At 53.5% G+C, this 14,010-nt stretch overlaps 2 protein-coding genes across 18 annotated transcripts; one reads left to right on the top strand and one right to left on the bottom strand.

The window, feature by feature from the left end:
* Positions 1 to 119: 119 nt before the first annotated feature.
* CCDC159 (coiled-coil domain containing 159) lies at positions 120 to 8,641 on the bottom strand. 17 transcript variants are annotated; one of them, XM_063657844.1, is made up of 13 exons: positions 8,476 to 8,636; positions 6,242 to 6,360; positions 5,915 to 6,144; positions 5,423 to 5,456; positions 5,084 to 5,172; positions 4,911 to 4,992; positions 4,091 to 4,286; positions 3,126 to 3,193; positions 2,966 to 3,042; positions 1,487 to 1,608; positions 1,193 to 1,275; positions 367 to 483; positions 120 to 191 (listed from the first exon to the last, which is right to left on the bottom strand). In XM_063657844.1, the coding sequence occupies exons 1-13, from the start codon at positions 8,478 to 8,480 to the stop codon at positions 187 to 189; spliced, it is 1,227 nt and encodes a 408-aa protein (XP_063513914.1). In that variant the 5' UTR covers positions 8,481 to 8,636; the 3' UTR covers positions 120 to 186. The 17 variants fall into 17 exon arrangements, with proteins under 17 accessions (XP_063513914.1, XP_063513913.1, XP_063513916.1 ...); XM_063657843.1 differs by having other exon boundaries at positions 8,483 to 8,593; XM_063657846.1 differs by adding an exon at positions 8,150 to 8,279 and having other exon boundaries at positions 120 to 483; positions 8,483 to 8,575.
* On the top strand, positions 8,489 to 12,362 carry TMEM205 (transmembrane protein 205). Its single transcript, XM_054463990.1, has 4 exons — positions 8,489 to 8,695; positions 9,400 to 9,617; positions 9,726 to 9,889; positions 12,020 to 12,362. The coding sequence occupies exons 1-4, from the start codon at positions 8,676 to 8,678 to the stop codon at positions 12,323 to 12,325; spliced, it is 708 nt and encodes a 235-aa protein (XP_054319965.1). The 5' UTR covers positions 8,489 to 8,675; the 3' UTR covers positions 12,326 to 12,362.
* Positions 12,363 to 14,010: the final 1,648 nt, after the last annotated feature.

Below are 14,010 nucleotides of genomic sequence, written 5' to 3'. Positions count from 1 at the left end.
CCACACATCCCGAATGACCCCTGGGGTCTCTACACCCCTCCCCCCCCAACAATGAGGAGTAAACTGGGAGGGCAGGGGGATTCCTAGGCACAAGAAGCAGCAGGACTAACAGTCGGGGCTAGAGGAGGGTCTCGGCTAGTTTATTTTCTCTCTGGAGGGGTCTTCAGGGAGAGCAGTCCCGGCTGCTCAAGCTGTGGAGAGAGAGGGTGGGTCAGGGCCTGGCCAGGTCCAGAGGACTCCGGGGCTGCAGGTCAGGGACCGCATGCCCAGATCAGGATCTGGGCCTGTTCCGAGGGTCTAGACTGTGGGAGTCAAGGGCAGGTCAGGAGGGAAATGGGTGGAGGGGGTACTGGGGAGGATCTGCACCGGCTGGGAAGGAGTTGCCGCTCTTGCTGAAAGGTGGCTGGGAGAGGTCCTGGTCAGAGTCGGAGTCAGAGTCCCAGGAGGGGAGTGGAGGGCTCAGACACCAGTGCCCCTTGTGGCCTGCAGGAGGGACAGGTTCCCTGAATGTGACCCTCAAGTAACCCCCAAATATAGGCCCTGTGTCCCTTCATAGTATACCTCACTGATACTGAAACCATGACCCCCAATTCCCTTGAATGTGATCCAATGTAACACCAAATTATGACTTCAATGACCCTTGAATTTTACCCAATTAACACTTTTTTTTTTTTTGAGATGGGGTCTTGCTCTGTTGCCCAGACTGGAGTGCAGTGGCACGATTATGGCTCACTGCAGCCTCAACCTCCCAGGCTCAAGCGATCCTCCTGTCTCAGCCTCCTGAGTAGCTGAGACTACAGGCGTGCTCAGCCACAGGTGCACCATCACCCAGCTAGTTTTTAAATTTTTTGGAGAGATGGGGTCTCACTGTGTTGCCCAGGCTGGTCTCAAACTCCTAGACTCAAGTAATCCTCCCACCTCAGCCTCCCAAAATATTAGGATTACAGGCATGAGCCACTGTGTGGAGTCCCCATGGACTCATATAAGATCCAAGTGGCTCTGAATGTGACCATGAATGACCCCTGGATGAAACCTCCAGTGACTCCTTAATGTGACCCCAGAACACTATTTAATGTGACCATAGAATAACACCCAACAGGTGTGACTCCCAAATAGGCTCTCTGAACATAGCCCCCCTGAGTGAAGCTAGACAATGACCTCCCACCCCTGAGCAATTCTCAGCCTCCCTCACCTCTTAGGCTCGAGGCCTTGAGAGCGGCCCCCGAGCACATGGTGAGGCTGTCTATGGAGTTCTGCAGCACGTGCACAGCAGACCTGCAGGAAGATGAGGAGCTGGGAGACTCCACATTGCTCAGGGTGTGGACAGCAGTAGGGCTAAGGTTGGGGGCCGTGGTGGGGGTGAGTCCTAGGGGGTGAGGGAGGTCTGGACTCAGGTGGGCTCCAGGTTCTGGTGGTCGCTGCCAGATCCCGTTGGGGGAAGGGGTTCAGAGGAGGGTCAGGGGTCAGACTGTGGGCTGGGCATCACCATATATCACTCAGTTCCTTCTGGAGGTCATCCTTCCAGCAGCCACTGGCTCCCTGCGGTATCTCTTCAGTCTCCGGCCGGGCAGTTGTCTCGTGACCCTGCTGCTTCATCTTGGTCAGGATCTGGGGTGGGAAGGGATGAGAGAACAGCAATCATAATAATAATGACAATAGTGTCGGGTGCGGTGACTCACGCCTGTAATCCCAGCACTTTGGGAGGCCGAGGCGGGCGGATCACGATGTCAGGAGATTGAGACCATCCTGGGTAACACGGTGAAACCGCATCTCTACTAAAAATACAAAAAGTTAGCCGGGTGTGGTGGTGGGCGCCTGTAGTCCCAGCTACTAGGGAGGCTGAGGCAGGAGAATTGCTTGAACCCAGGAGGTAGAGGTTGCAGTGAGTTGAGATCGCGCCATTGCACCCCAGCCTGGGCAACAAGAGCGAAACTCCGTCTCAAAAAACAAAACAAAATAAATAATAATAATGATAATAGTAAAAGGTGACTGTTATATAGCACTTGTTATATGCCAGACTGCATTCAAGTGCATAATACTCAGCTAATACAGACATCTGATCAGGTAGGGAGGAGTGTTTTATTTTGGTTTTGTTTTTGTTTTTGTTTTTGGTGTTTGTTTCTTTTTTGAGACAGGGTCTCAGTCTGTCGCCCAGGCTAGAGTGCAGTGGTACTATCAGGGCGCAATGCACCCTGAACCTCCAAGGCTCAAGTGATCCCCCTACCTCAGCCTTCTGAGTAGCTAAGTCTACAGGAATGTGCCACCACACCCTCTTGTGTTTTTTTTTTGTTTTGATTCTTTGTTTTTTTGGTTTTTTGTTTTTTTTGTAGAGACAGGGTTTTGCCATGTTGCCCAGGCTGGTCTTGAACTTCTGGGCTCAAGCAATCCAACCACCTCAGCCTCTTAAAGTGCTGAGATAACAGGCATGAGCCACAGCACCCAACAGGATGAGTTTTCTTTTTCTTTTTCTTTTTTTTTTTTTAAGATGGAGTTTTGCTCTTGTCGCCCAGGGTGGAGTGCAATGGCGCGATTTCAGCTCACTGTAACCTCCGCCTCCTAGGTTCAAGCGATTCTCCATCCTCAGTCTCCTGAGTAGCTGGGATTACAGGTGCCCGCCACCACACCCAGCTAATTTTGGTATTTTTAGTACAGACGGGGTTTCATCATGTTGGCCAGGCTGGTCTCGAACTTCTGACCTCAGGTGATCCACCCACCTCAGCCTCCCAAAGTGTTGGGATTACAGGCGTGAGCCACCGCACCCGGCCAAGATGAGTTATTATTACACCCATTATACAGATGAGGAAACTGAGGCTCAGAGAGGTCAAGTGACTTGCCCACAGTCACATAGCAGTGAGTGGCAGAGCTGAGATTTGAACCCAGGCTCCAATCTCATGGTGGAGGCTGGCCGAAATCCCCATCCCTCCCTCTCCCACTCCTCCCCAGGGTCCTCATCTCCTCCACTCACTTTGCGGCATTTCACCTGCGTTTTCTGCATTTTCTGAATGTTCACCAGGTTCTCTGAGATCTCATCCTCCTGCGCCTCTGTGGAGGGAGGGGGCTCAGGGGGACAGAGGCTGAAGAAGGACCCCCTCCCCACACACCGGCTGTGGGCTCCAGGAACTCACGGAGCTTCTGATAGATGAAGGTCACCTCCTCCCGCACCAGTTCCAGCTCCTCCCACAGGAACTTCTTGCTGAGGGGACAGTGCAGCCCAGACCTGCACTCCCTGCCTGGCCCCTGACCTCCCATGCCCCTATCTGTCCCTCCACCCATCCCCCCAAGCTCTGTCCCCTCCCCACACCTCCCTGCCTTTTTCTCCTCCCCTTCTACAATCCCCCTACCCTCATCCCCATCCTCTCCTTCGGATCCCCTGCCTCCCATTCTCAGCCTCTCCTACCCCACTCAGCCTCCTATCACCTGGCCTCCACCTCCCCACCTCCTGTCCCCCGACTTTCTATACCCCCAGCCTCCTGTCCTCTCAGTCTCCCCTGCCATCCCCGTTTCTGATCCCCTGGCCTCGTTTTCCATCCCACCTCCAGCTTTCTGTCTTCCCTTCCTTCTGGCCTCTCAGTTTTCCACTCCCCCACCCCCACCAGCCACCTGTCTCCCCTGAGCCTCTCATCCCCTCCTCATTTTTTTTTTTTTTTAAGACAGAGTCTCGCTCTGCCGCCCAGGCGCCCAGGCTGGAGTGCAGTGGCGCGATCTCAGCTCACTGCAGCCTCTGCCTCCTGGGTTCCAGTGATTCTCCTGCTTCAGCTTCCCCAGTAGCTGGGATTACAGGCACCTGCCGCCATGCCTAATTCTTGTATTTTTAGTAGAGATGGGGTTTCACCATGTTGGCCAGGCTGGTCTCGAACTCCTGACCTCAGGTGATCCACCCATCTTGGCTTCCCAAAGTGCTGGGATTATAGGCATGAGCCACCACACCCGGCCTCATTCCCTCTTCTTGTCCCTCGGGCTTTCCACCATCCCTCAGTCCGCCTCCCCCAGGCGTCTGCCATTTCCCCCATCCTGCCTCCATTCCCCAGTTCTGGGTCTCCCTTCCCTCATGTGGACTCCAAGCTGCCCTCCCGCCATCCCCATCCCCGACCTGTCCCGGATCTCCTGGGCCAGCAGCTGCAGGCAGCGAGTGGTGTGGGCTCGCTGCACCTCCTCACTGTCACGCAGGGTCTTCTCCAGCCCCTGAAGGCCTTGGGCCAGGGCCCCATACAGCTCCTGCCGGCCCTGCTCCATGCCCCACTTGTGCTCCTCCTTCTCTCCCTGGCGGCCTGTGGGGCTCAGCACCTCTGCAGAGAGTGTGGGACCTTGACTGAGCCCTGATCCCACCCTGAACCCAGCTTGTCCTAATCTTGACCCAGAACCCAGACTCTCCCAATTTCTCTCACCCTGGCCTGGCCCAGCTGATCCCAACAGGACCAGCTTCCAGCCTGACTTTTTTTTTTTTTTTTTTTGAGATGGAGTCTTGCTTTGTTGCCCAGGCTGGAGAGCAGAGGCGTGATCTCGGCTCACTGCAACCTCTGCCTCCCAGAAAGCAATTCTCTTTTCTCAGCCTCCTGAGTGGCTGGGACTACAGGTGCATACCATCATGCGTGGCTAATTTTTGTGTTTTTAGTAGAGATGGGGTTTCACCATATTGGCCAGGCTGGTCTCGAACTCCTGACCTCAGGTGATCCACCTGCCTCAGCCTCCCAAAGTGCTGGGATTACAGCCATGAGTGACAGCACCCAGCCTTTTTTTTTTTTTTTTTTTTTTTTTTTAAGTAGAGATGGGGTTTCACCATGTTGTCCAGGCTGGTCTCAAACTCCTGACCTCAAGTGATCCACCCTCTTTGGCCTCCCCAAATGCTGGGATTACAGGCATGAGCCACCACGCCTGACCTAGCCTGACCTTGATCTCTGGCCAGTCCTCACCTTCAAGCTGCTGAATCTTGATTTGCTGCAAGCAGCTCTCCTTCTCCAACATGGTCACTGAGTGGTTCAGGAACTCGAAAGCCTGGAGGAAAGAGGTCAGCCTTGGGGTGGGAGGAAGGAGGGGAGGGCAACGAGAAACAGAGGTTGCTGGGGGCAGGGCCAAGGCGGTTCACCTTGGTCTGGGCCTGTAACTGGCTCTTGAGCGACTCAAGTTCACATCGCAGGAGATTCTGGGAGTCGGGAATCATCACAATGGTCTTGGCTATGGGCAGAGAAGAGGGTGAGCCAGGGCTGTAAGGGGTGGGGTCTGGGGCAAGGGCAGGGCAGAGGTCAGCAAAGGCTCAGAGTAGCAGTAGGGACAGGGGGTAAGATATAGAACAGGGGCCCACTCAGCCTTGGGCAGGAGTGAATGGGTGACCATGGCAGGGGGTCAGCTGATGCTGGGGCAGAGGGTAGAGGTAGAAACCAGCAGGTCTTCCCCACACAGTTTAGTTGGAAAGGAGATTTCTCACCTTTGACTTTGGAAGAGCTGGTCTCCAAGGGCTTCTAAGGAAGAGAGATGAGATGGGAGTAGAAATGTGTCCCTGAGCTGCCTCCTTGCTCACCTCAACCCAGTTTTGAGGGCTGGACAAGAGTTGGATCTCCTCAGTTCTAGGTGTCCCAAACCATAAGTGCAGGCAAAGCTGCACTCCAGGCATATTCATGCACCTCCCCCTGGGGCTACATATGCTCAGAAGTGCACTTATGTGGCTGAGAGACGATCACAGCCAAATCCCCATGGAAGACACACAACCACACTCTTTCCTTCCATTCATTCCTTCATCCATTCATTTAAGACTTGCTTAGCCAGGGCCTGCTGAGTGCCAGGCGTTGTTCTAGGTGCTGAAGAAACACAGTGGGTACATTCATGGGAGTCTCTCTGCCTTACAGCCCCTTCCCTAAGCCCCACAGCAGTAGATTGCAGTAGTTTTCTGCATTGAAGGGGTTTCCCGGGTGGGGGTAACCTTAGCTACGTTGTGATGCCTCTTCAAAACGTCCTGGTCATTACAGCACTCCTTCTGCAGGTCTGGACTGGGGGAGGGGGCAGCCTCATGTGGCGGAGGCCCCGAGCCCCACCCTGGCCTGCAGTCTGCAGTCCTCACTGTGTCCCCAGAAACAGGGCGTCCCAAGGTCTCTGGCTCTGGGGTCCTGGACCAGTGAGCTGTATGCTCCAGAGCCTTGTCCGAGGAAGAGCCTAGGAGTGAGGGCTTCCTTGAGGGACAGTGCAGGGCACTCCTCACATTCCCAGCCCCTCCCAGCATCCCCAGCCCTATGGGAGCCCCCTAACGAACCCCAGTACTTGTCACACTTCATGTTAGCAGGCAAACACACGCTGGAGGGTGAGGGAGGTGAGTAGAGGCAGGACACAGAGTAGTCAGGGTCCCGGGGTAGGCCGGCCAAAAGAGGGTCGCTGTGAGTAGGGAAGCAGGGGCTGCTTTGAGATAAGTCCCCATGTCCCCAGTGTCCCCAGACCCTCCCTGACATGCCAGAGAGGCCTCAGCCCTAAACTCAAGGCTTCTCAGTTATGGTAGGAGCCAAAGCTGGATAAAAGATGATCCCAAGGCCAGGCGCGGCCGGCAATGTGGCTCACGCCTGTAATCCTAGCACTTTGGGAGGCCAAGGCGGGAGGATCACTTGAGGTCAGGAGTTCGAGACCAGCGTGGCCAATATGGTGAAACCCCGTCTCTACTAAAAATACAAAAACTAGCTGGGCATGGTGGTGGGCGCCTGTAATCCCAGCTACTCGGGAGGCTGAGGCAGGAGAATCACTTGAACCCGGGAGGCGGAGGTTGCAGTGAGCCGAGATTGCACCACTGCACTCCAGCCTCGGCAACAGAGTAAGACTCGGTCTCCAAAAATAAAAAACAACAACAAAAAAAGATTATCCCAGCCCCAAAGTTTGGGCTGGGTAGTGAGAAGGCCCCAGAAGGCCCCAAAGAAAAAAAATCAGGCCTCAGAAGAGTCCAAAGAAAAAAGGGACCTTGACATTGGCTTAAAGGAAGGGCTTTCCTGGCAGGGAACAGCACGTGCAAAAGCTTGGAGGTGTAGAATCACATGCTGTATGCTGGTAAATTCATGATGGCTGAATCGAGGTCCAAGAGGAAGGAGCAGGAGGTTAGCAGAGCACTCCAGTAAGGCATTGACAGCCAAGCCAGGAGCTTGGACCTGACCCCACAGGTGAATGCCAGCCATAGAGTGTGAGCAGGAGAGGCAGGGCATATCTATTCAATAAATGTTAGCTGAATTGGGGCCCAGGCCTGTGCTAGAAGAGGCTGGGAACAGGAAACAGCTAAGCTCTGGGTCTCACATTCAACTCCCCTCCCCCTCCAGTATAGCCAGATATGGCACAGATGGAGATATCTGGGGCAGGTCTGCCTGGAGAAACTTCTAGGTGAAAGGCACCTTGCCCTGAGTCACACTCAGCCTCTTCCCCCAAATCCTCTAGACCTTTCTCTTCTGTCACCCTTGCCAGGCCCTCTGCCTGATTCAGTTGACCTGGAAGACTCCTACACGCTCTTCAAAACTACTCAGGCTGGGCACAGTGGCTCACACCTGTAATCCTAGCACTTTGGGAGGCCAAGGCAGGTGTATCACCTGAGGTCAGGAGTTCGAGACCAGCCTGACCAACATGGTGAAACCCCATCTCTACTAAAAATACAAAATTAGCCAGGTGTGGTGGCGCATGCCTGTAATCTCAGCTACTTGGGAGGGTGAGGCAGGAGAGTCGCTTGAACCTCAGAGGCGGAGGTTGCAGTGAGCCGATATCATGCCACTGTGCTCCAGCCTGGGCAACAAGAGCGAAACTCCATCTCAAACACAAACAAACAAACAAAAACTATTCATCATATATTCAGTAAAATCTTCCTTAATCCTTTTTTAGGCTCCTATTTTCTGAGCACCTAATTGAGTGCCGGGCATCCCCTAAGCATTCATTGGATCTTCACACCCACCCTGTGATGTACACATTTTTCTTCTGCCTGAAATGTCCTAAGCTGCCCCTCCGAGAGACACTGCCTCAGGGAGGTCCTCACTTCCAGGGACAGCAGAGTATGATGGTTAAGCAGGGAAACTCTCCAGCTAGATGGCCTGGGTTCAAATCTTAGCTCTGTCCCTTCCAGCTGTGTAATACTGGTCGCGTTACTGAACCTCTCCATGCCTCAGTGTCCCCAACTATAAAAACGAGATGTCATAATATTCACCTTACTGGGATGTTGTGATTAAATAAATTAATCCATGCCAGTGCCTGGTATAGAGTAATGGGAAGCTGTGTTTGCTCTGGAATGTCACGCTGAGAACCTGGGACTTAGGGACCATAGGAAGCCTGGGAGGCTTGGAGGGGAAAAGGAGAGGCATTTGAGAACCAGCTTAGGTCCCCAGTCTTGCCTCCTCTCTCTCCGTCCCATCCCGGTTGCTGCTTCCGTGTCCCTCCCGGGAGAATTATTTAGGAAGGGGGGCGGGGTCATCATCCTGGCTCCGCCCCTGGGTTGTGAAATCTGCACCCGCCAGGCTCCAGAACCCCACCTACCACATACCACCTGTTCATGCTCTCCCATCAGGGACCACGAAGCCAGTCCTCAGCTGTGACGCTGAAGTTTGATCCCGCGGGGACACCATCGCATTAAAATGCTCAGCGACTGAGAGAGTCATAGAGAGGGGTGTGGCCGGCATTTTAGTTCCGCCCCTGCCGGAGTAGCCGAAGGCCTCATTGGCGCCTTCACGCTTCAGATGCGCTTAGTAGCCGCGGTGTAATTGGATTAAAGCCCGTGGAGGGGGCGGGATCCCAGGGGGGTTTCTACGATTAGTCAATACCCAGGAGGGCGGGATAGAAAGGTGCAGATCTACGACCCGATTGGCTTCGGGCTCAGCTGGGAGGCGGGACGAATCATTGGTTGGGGGAAACCCACGAGGGGACGCGGCGGAGGAGGGTCGCTGTCCACCCGGGGGCGTGGGAGTGAGGTACTGGATTCAGCCCGTTTGGCCCCGACGCCTCTGTTCGCGGAATCCGGGTGCTGCGGGTTGAGGTCCCGGTTCCTAACGGTGGGATCGGTGTCCTCGGGATGAGATTTGGGGTTTCCTCGGGGCTTTGGTGGGATCGGTGTCCTCAGGATGAGATTTAGGGTTTCCTCAGGATGAGATTTAGGGTTTCCTTGGGGCTTTGGGGATCTTCACCTAATATCCGGGATTATTTTATGAGAGGAGTAGTCTTGGCTGTCAGAACTGGATCCCTGGGGTGATATTTGGGAGTTAGTGGAGTGATCTCTGAAGACCTAGGGCTATGAGCTGGACCTGCTGGGGCTGAAATTTGGGGCCTCTGAAGTGGCATGGAGATTGAGGTCCAGAGAGCCTGAGATCTTGAGGGCTGACATTTGGAGAGATGGGGTTGAGGGTTGTCTTTGGGCCTTGACTGCTTTGGGCCTTTCTCACTCTCATTCCCGGGATGCTTTGCCAGAATCTCTGCTGGATTGGCCGTAACCCTGTCCCTGAGCGGGCTCACAGGGTCTGAAGGCCACACACGAGGCAAAGGTAAAGTTCTGAGCCACCGGGTGCCTCCTTCCCAGGACTGCAAGATGGAGGAAGGCGGGAACCTAGGAGGCCTGATTAAGATGGTCCATCTACTGGTCTTGTCAGGTGCCTGGGGCATGCAAATGTGGGTGACCTTCGTCTCAGGTAGGGACCCTCAGCTTGGATGTCATGGGTACCTGGGGTGGGGATGGAAATAAGAGGGGAACCGGGAAGTGCCCTAACAACCCTGTGGTCCCCATACCCTCCCTGCAGGCTTCCTGCTTTTCCGAAGCCTTCCCCGACATACCTTCGGACTAGTGCAGAGCAAACTCTTCCCCTTCTACTTCCACATCTCCATGGGCTGTGCCTTCGTCAACCTCTGCATCTTGGCTTCACAGCATGCCTGGGCTCAGCTCACATTCTGGGAGGCCAGCCAGGTACGTGGGTTTGAGTGCCACTGCCCTCTGGAGACTTGTTCCCAGGACCCCAGTGAGCGCCTATGGCTATACCTTTTCCGGAAAAAAAAAAAAAAAAAAAAGGCCAGGCATGGTGGCTCACGCCTGTAATCCCAGCACTTTGGGAGGCCGAGGTGGGCGGATCACGAGGTCAGGAGTTCAAGACCAGCCTGACCAACATGGTGAAACCCCGTCTCTACTAAAAATACAAAAAAATTAGCCAGGCATGGTGGTGTGCACCTGTAATCCCAGCTACTCAGGAGGCTGAGGCAGGAGAATTGCTTGAACTCAGGAGGCAGAGGTTGCAGTGAGCCGAGATCACGTCATTGCACTCCAGCCTGGGCGACAAAGCAAGACTCCGTCTCAAAAAAAAAAAGGAAAGGAGAGGAGAGGAAAGGAGAGGGGAGGGGAAAGGAGGGGAGGGGAGGGGAGCCCCTTCTTCCTGGTAGATACAAAGCTGGGCTCTGGATACCCTTGAGCAGTGCACAGCCTGTACAACAGTCCCCAGCAGCCCTGTCTATCCCCCAGCATCTCCCTGCTAGCTGCTGTTCCCTCTCCTCCCGCTGGCTGGGCCTGCTGCCAAGCTGTGGTGACTCAGCTGAGCTGGGACATTGACCCCAGCTTATTGTTTAAAAACCAGCCCGACTGGGAATTTATGGTTTCCTACCCCCTTCCACACATTTTTCTGGCCACAAGGCAAGAAACTAACTCTGCATCTCAGATTTCTCTATTTAATCTGGCCTTCCCTTGCCTGCATTATGTTTCATAGATGTGGGTAAGTGAGACCTGACAGGTGTTTCAAGAATAATCTCATAGACAGGAGGGGATTATGGGTAACTAGAACTTCACAGACTGTTTTTTTTTCTTTCTTTTATTTATTTATTTTAATGAAACAGGCTCAGAAGGTATTCAAATACTTACAACAAATAGAGATGGGGTTATAGCAATGTGAGAATGGCTAAAACATTTTTCTTAATTAAAAAAAATAGGGAGGCTGGGTGCGGTGGTGGCTACACCTGTAATCCCAGCACTTTGGGAGGCCGAGGTGGGTGGATCCCGAAGTCAGGAGCGCGAGACCATCCTGGCTAACGTGGTGAAACCCCGTCTCTACTAAAAATACAAAAATTAGCTGGGTGTGGTGGTGTGTGCCTGTAATCCCAGCTATTTGGGAGGCTGAGGCAGGAGAATTGCTTGAACCCAGGAGGCGGAGATTGCAGTGGGCCGAGGTCACGCCATTGCACTCCGGCCTGGGCAACAAGAGTGAAACTCAGTCTCAAAAAAAAAAAAAAAAGGGAGATGAGGGTCTTTGCTGTGTTGTTGTTCAGGCTGGTCTTGAACTCCTGGCCTCAAGTGATGCTCCCACCCCCATCTCTGAAAGCACCGGGATTACAGATTACAGGCATGAGCCACCATGCCTGCCTTCAAAGACTTTTTGTTTTGTTTGTTTTTGAGACAGGGTCTTGCTCTGTCGCCCGGGCTGCAGTGCAGTGGTGCAATCTTGGCTCACTGCAACCTCTTCTTCCCGGGTTCAAGCAATCCTCATGCCTCAGCCTCCTGAGTAGCTGGGATTACAGGGGGACAGCCCCCACACCTGGCTAATTTTTGTATTTTTAGTAGAGACGGGGTTTTGCCCATGTTGCCCAGGCTGGTCTTGAACTCCTGGCCTCAAGTGATCCACCCATCTCAGCCTCCCAAAGTGCTGGGACTATAGGCATGAGCCACTGCGCCCAGCCACTCAAAGACTTTTTATTCACTCTCTGTGGGTCCAATGTCAGCTTCTGGGCTCTGGGCTGTGGCCACTGAGGAAAGAGATCCTGCCCTGGGGACTTCCAGTCTGAATATCAGTGGAGAAGAGGCTCGGGAGGTTTTGAGGGGGATAGAGGAGGTGGGGATGGAGCCTTTCCTTCAGAGCTGCGGTTTTCAGAGTAGAAGAGCTAGAGTTCTGCTTTGGGTCCCTCAGTCTGGGTTCAAGGAAAGAGGGGGAGGCAGGTTTTTTGATCCAGTGCTGTCCCCACCCCCACCCCTGTGCTGTTGAGGATACAGAAAGACCCTCCCTAGGGCCCCTCTGGCCTCCCAGGCATGGCTCACCTTCTCCTCTGCTGTCCCTGCCAGCTTTACCTGCTGTTCCTGAGCCTTACGCTGGCCACTGTCAACGCCCGCTGGCTGGAACCCCGCACCACAGCTGCCATGTGGGCCCTGCAAACCGTGGAGAAGGAGCGAGGCCTGGGTGGGGAGGTACCAGGCAGCCACCAGGGTCCCGATCCCTACCGCCAGCTGCGAGAGAAGGACCCCAAGTACAGTGCTCTCCGCCAGAATTTCTTCCGCTACCATGGGCTGTCCTCTCTTTGCAATCTGGGCTGCGTCCTGAGCAATGGGCTTTGTCTCGCTGGCCTTGCACTGGAAATAAGGAGCCTCTAGCATGGGCCCTGCATGCTAATAAATGCTTCTTCAGAAACGGCTGCTGTCTTTTTTTTTTTTCCGCCATGAGAAGCAGGGGGAGGGGCAGGCAAGGGTAGAGCCAAGAGCCTCAGTTTCCCCATTCATGAAGCACGATGGTTTGGAGTGTCAGCCATTTTATCCTGTAAGCCTCTCCTATAATGATGCCCATTTATTGAGCACCTGCTGTATACCAGACATGTTGTTAACCACTGACATATCATGTATTATTTGTTTTGTTTTGTTTTGAGATGGAGTTTCACTCTTGTTGTCCAGGCTGGAGTGCAGTGGTGCGATCTCACCTCACTGCAACCTCTGTCTCTGGGTTCAAGCGATTCTCCTGCCTCAGCCTCCTGAGTAGCTGGGATTACAGGCATCTGCCACCATGCCTGGCTAATTTTTTGTATTTTTACTAGAGTCAGGGTTTCTCCATGTTGGTCAGGCTGGTCTTGAACTCCCGACCTCAGGTGATCTGCCCGTCTTGGCCTCTCAAAGTGCTAGGATTACAGGCGTGAGCCACCGTGTCTGGCTGTTTTGTCTTTTTTTTTTTTTTTTTTTTTTGAGACAGAGTCTTGCTCTGTTGCCCAGGCTGGAGTGCAATGGCGCGACCTCGGCTCACTGCAACCTCCGCCTCCCGGGTTCAAGCGATCATTCTGTCTCAGCTTCCTGAGTAGCTGGGATTACAGACACCTGCCACCACGCCCGTCTAATTTTTGTTATTTTTAGTAGAGACGGGGTTTCACTGTGCTGGCCAGGCTGGCCTTGAATTCCCGATCTGAGGCCATCTGCTCACTTCGGCCTCCCAAAGTGCTGGGATTACAGGCATGAGCCACCACGCCCAGCCTGTTTTGTCTTGTTTTTGACAGGGTCTCGCTCTGTCACCCAAGCTGGAGTGAAGTGGCATGATAGCTCACTGCAGCCTCCAACTCCTGGACTCAAGCAATCCTCCCACCTCAGCCTCCAGAGTAGCTCGGACTACGGGCGCCAGCCACCAGGCCCAGATGGTTCTGATCCTAGAGGACAATCATATTTCCCACCCTACTGACATTGGGGGTGGCCATGTGACTTGCTTTGGCCAATGAAATGTGAGCAGAGGTGGCATGTGTCCCTTCCAAGGAGAAGTATTACAAAACAGTGCATAATTTGCTGCATTTTCACTTCACAAAACAACCATCATGGGAACCAAACCTTAGCTGTTGGGGCCATGAAGTCTTTGGGAGTGCTTGTTACTAAGCATAACCCAGCCCTTCCTAACTAATGCACTTCATCCTCATTCATCCACGTGGCAGCTCTTGAGGCAGCTACTTTTGTTCCCACGAGGCAGTGGGGGCTCAGAGAAGTTCAGCAAATTGAGTAAGGTGGAGTTGCTGGGATTCCAACACCAGCAAAGCCTGAGTATTTCACAAAGGGATCCAACCCACTTTAACTTTCTTTATTTAGAGATAAAGTCGTGCCCTGTCACCCAGGCTGGAGTGCAGTGGCACAGTCATAACCTACTGAAGCCTTTCTGTCTCCCAGGCTCAAGCAATCCCCCTGCCTCAGCCTCCCGAGTAGCTAAGACTACATGTATGTGCCCCCATGGCCAGCTAATTTTTTTTTCTTTTTTTTTTTTTTTTGTGGCCAGCTAATTTTCAAAAAAAATTTTTGTAGAGTTGGGATCTCTATGT

The sequence above is a fragment of the Pongo pygmaeus genome, chromosome 20, assembly GCF_028885625.2.
Source record: "Pongo pygmaeus isolate AG05252 chromosome 20, NHGRI_mPonPyg2-v2.0_pri, whole genome shotgun sequence".
In the NCBI taxonomy this organism is placed as follows: domain Eukaryota; kingdom Metazoa; phylum Chordata; class Mammalia; order Primates; family Hominidae; genus Pongo; species Pongo pygmaeus.
The sequence above is the reverse complement of the archived record's forward strand: the minus strand, read 5'-3'. Positions and strand labels throughout refer to the sequence as shown.

What these genes read in the sequence shown, in the direction of transcription:
- CCDC159 (XM_063657841.1), bottom strand. An exon ending in GGCATCACAACGTAGCTAAG is followed by an intron (nt 5,457 to 5,914) that starts GTTACCCCCACC and finishes TCTCTTCCTTAG; the next exon opens with AAGCCCTTGGAGACCAGCTC. An exon ending in AAGGAACTGAGTGATATATG is followed by an intron (nt 1,276 to 1,486) that starts GTGATGCCCAGC and finishes ATCTTCCTGCAG; the next exon opens with GTCTGCTGTGCACGTGCTGC.
- TMEM205 (XM_054463990.1), top strand. Translation starts at nt 8,676, where the DNA reads ATGCGCTTAGTAGCCGCGGT. An exon ending in ATGCGCTTAGTAGCCGCGGT is followed by an intron (nt 8,696 to 9,399) that starts GTAATTGGATTA and finishes ATGCTTTGCCAG; the next exon opens with AATCTCTGCTGGATTGGCCG. An exon ending in CATTCTGGGAGGCCAGCCAG is followed by an intron (nt 9,890 to 12,019) that starts GTACGTGGGTTT and finishes TGTCCCTGCCAG; the next exon opens with CTTTACCTGCTGTTCCTGAG.